The sequence below is a fragment of the Pyxicephalus adspersus genome, chromosome 4, assembly GCF_032062135.1.
Source record: "Pyxicephalus adspersus chromosome 4, UCB_Pads_2.0, whole genome shotgun sequence".
NCBI classification, from domain to species: Eukaryota; Metazoa; Chordata; class Amphibia; order Anura; family Pyxicephalidae; genus Pyxicephalus; species Pyxicephalus adspersus.
The window spans coordinates 11,236,450-11,238,056 of record NC_092861.1 but is presented as its reverse complement, the minus strand read 5'-3'; the positions used below and the strand labels follow the sequence as shown (position 1 = coordinate 11,238,056).

Sequence of the window (1,607 nt, the reverse complement as noted above, 5' to 3'; positions counted from 1 at the left end):
CCATGCCATTGGCTGATAAGGCTTTGAAGCCTCTATGGGGATCTTAAGATCCTTCAAGTATTCATCTATGAGCAGAGTGTTGCTAGTCTATAGCCAAGTATTTCTGATGTTTCTCCCACCACTTCAGTCATATTATTCTAGCACCACTGAAGCAAACTATATTTTTTTCTAAATTATATAATTAAAAAACTAATTTTGAGATATTTCACCAATCACTCCTAAAGCCTTAATCGTCCTACTCCAGCCCTGCTCAAGCAAATTATATATTTTCTAAATTATTATTTTAATAATATAATTCTGAAAAAAATGTTTTTGAGATATTAAGGATGTGCATGCAGACCAGTTAGACATGTAGAAAATATTAACATGTAGTGCTAAAGAGTGAGAATTGAGTCATTGATATCTAACAGCTTAATATTTTTTTCAAAAAATGGAACATGAACATTTGCTGTGTCTAATACACATCTAGAGGGTCCTGATCTTTATTCACAAATATTATAACGTGTCCTGGTATTTTGAGGACCAGCACAACTACTCCACCTCCCATACCTTTTCATTTCATCGCTGCATCAACAAGTTTGGGAAGAAATGGCTTGACCTTTACAGGTCTGTAGGAATATTTGTTCTGGATATAAAACTCTCCATTTCAAGTAAACCCATCTCTAATAAAATGCAAATCTTACCACTTGCTGCTTCACAAGGTAGACATCAATAAGATTTCTCTGATCATTCACATCCAGAGTTTTCTTCTGTTTAGTAAACGTTGCTGTTATAAAGTTTTGCATCTGTCTCATATTTTCAAAAACTTTTTGGTGAGGTCCTGGAAGCAGGTCTAACAGTATAAAACTTGAAACAAAATTGTACACCTGTAAAAAAAAATCTGATAATTATGAATAAAAGTACACAGATTTTTTTTTTAAGAAACTGTAAAAGATAAGGGTAAGAAAGATATTTTTATTGTTTCAAAATATGAAAAGCAAAGAAAAAAAGAAAGAAAGAGAAGGCTTAGGTAGTTTTTGTGGCACAGTGCAATATAATAAAACATACATTATATATAATATAATATACATTATATTATGCAATATAATAAACAAACATTCACAATTTCTTAATTAGACATAGGTGGATGCATTTTGGTCACTTCTATTGAAAGCTTCATGGGAGATAGGACCATGTGCCTATACTTAGGATTCCCTAGCCAACGGTACCAACACAGGAGTACTGCGACATTGATTGATTAAAGCTCTCCAAGACTAGAGAAGACTATCATGGGTGAACTTGAACCAGTGAATCTGAATAGGTTCTGGTCTAGGATTGAAAAATCTTGCCAACTAATAGCAAATGATTTGTATTTTAAGTTTACTGGACCACCCAGGTTCTCCCATAACAATCTCCCGTCCTGGAGAGCTTTAACCTCCTGGGCGTTATACTGATGTCTAGATTTCTGAATTTTTTTTTTTAAATTGTAGACCTGTTAAGCTGCGTACACACTTCCAATTTTTATCGTTGGAAATGAACGACGAACGAACGACGAACGATCGATTGGGCAAAAATCGTTTGTAAAAAAAGTAACCAACGACGCCGACGAACGAGGATAGTCGTTGGAA

At 34.2% G+C, this 1,607-nt stretch overlaps 1 protein-coding gene across 1 annotated transcript in view; it reads right to left on the bottom strand.

The window, feature by feature from the left end:
• The window catches only part of LOC140328073 (cytochrome P450 2B19-like), a gene marked incomplete in the record, with an annotated part of 11,698 nt that overhangs the window by 2,897 nt on the left and 7,194 nt on the right, over positions 1 to 1,607 (bottom strand). The window contains 1 exon segment of the mRNA XM_072407399.1: positions 687 to 866. Coding sequence (XP_072263500.1) covers positions 687 to 866 — 180 coding nt within the window.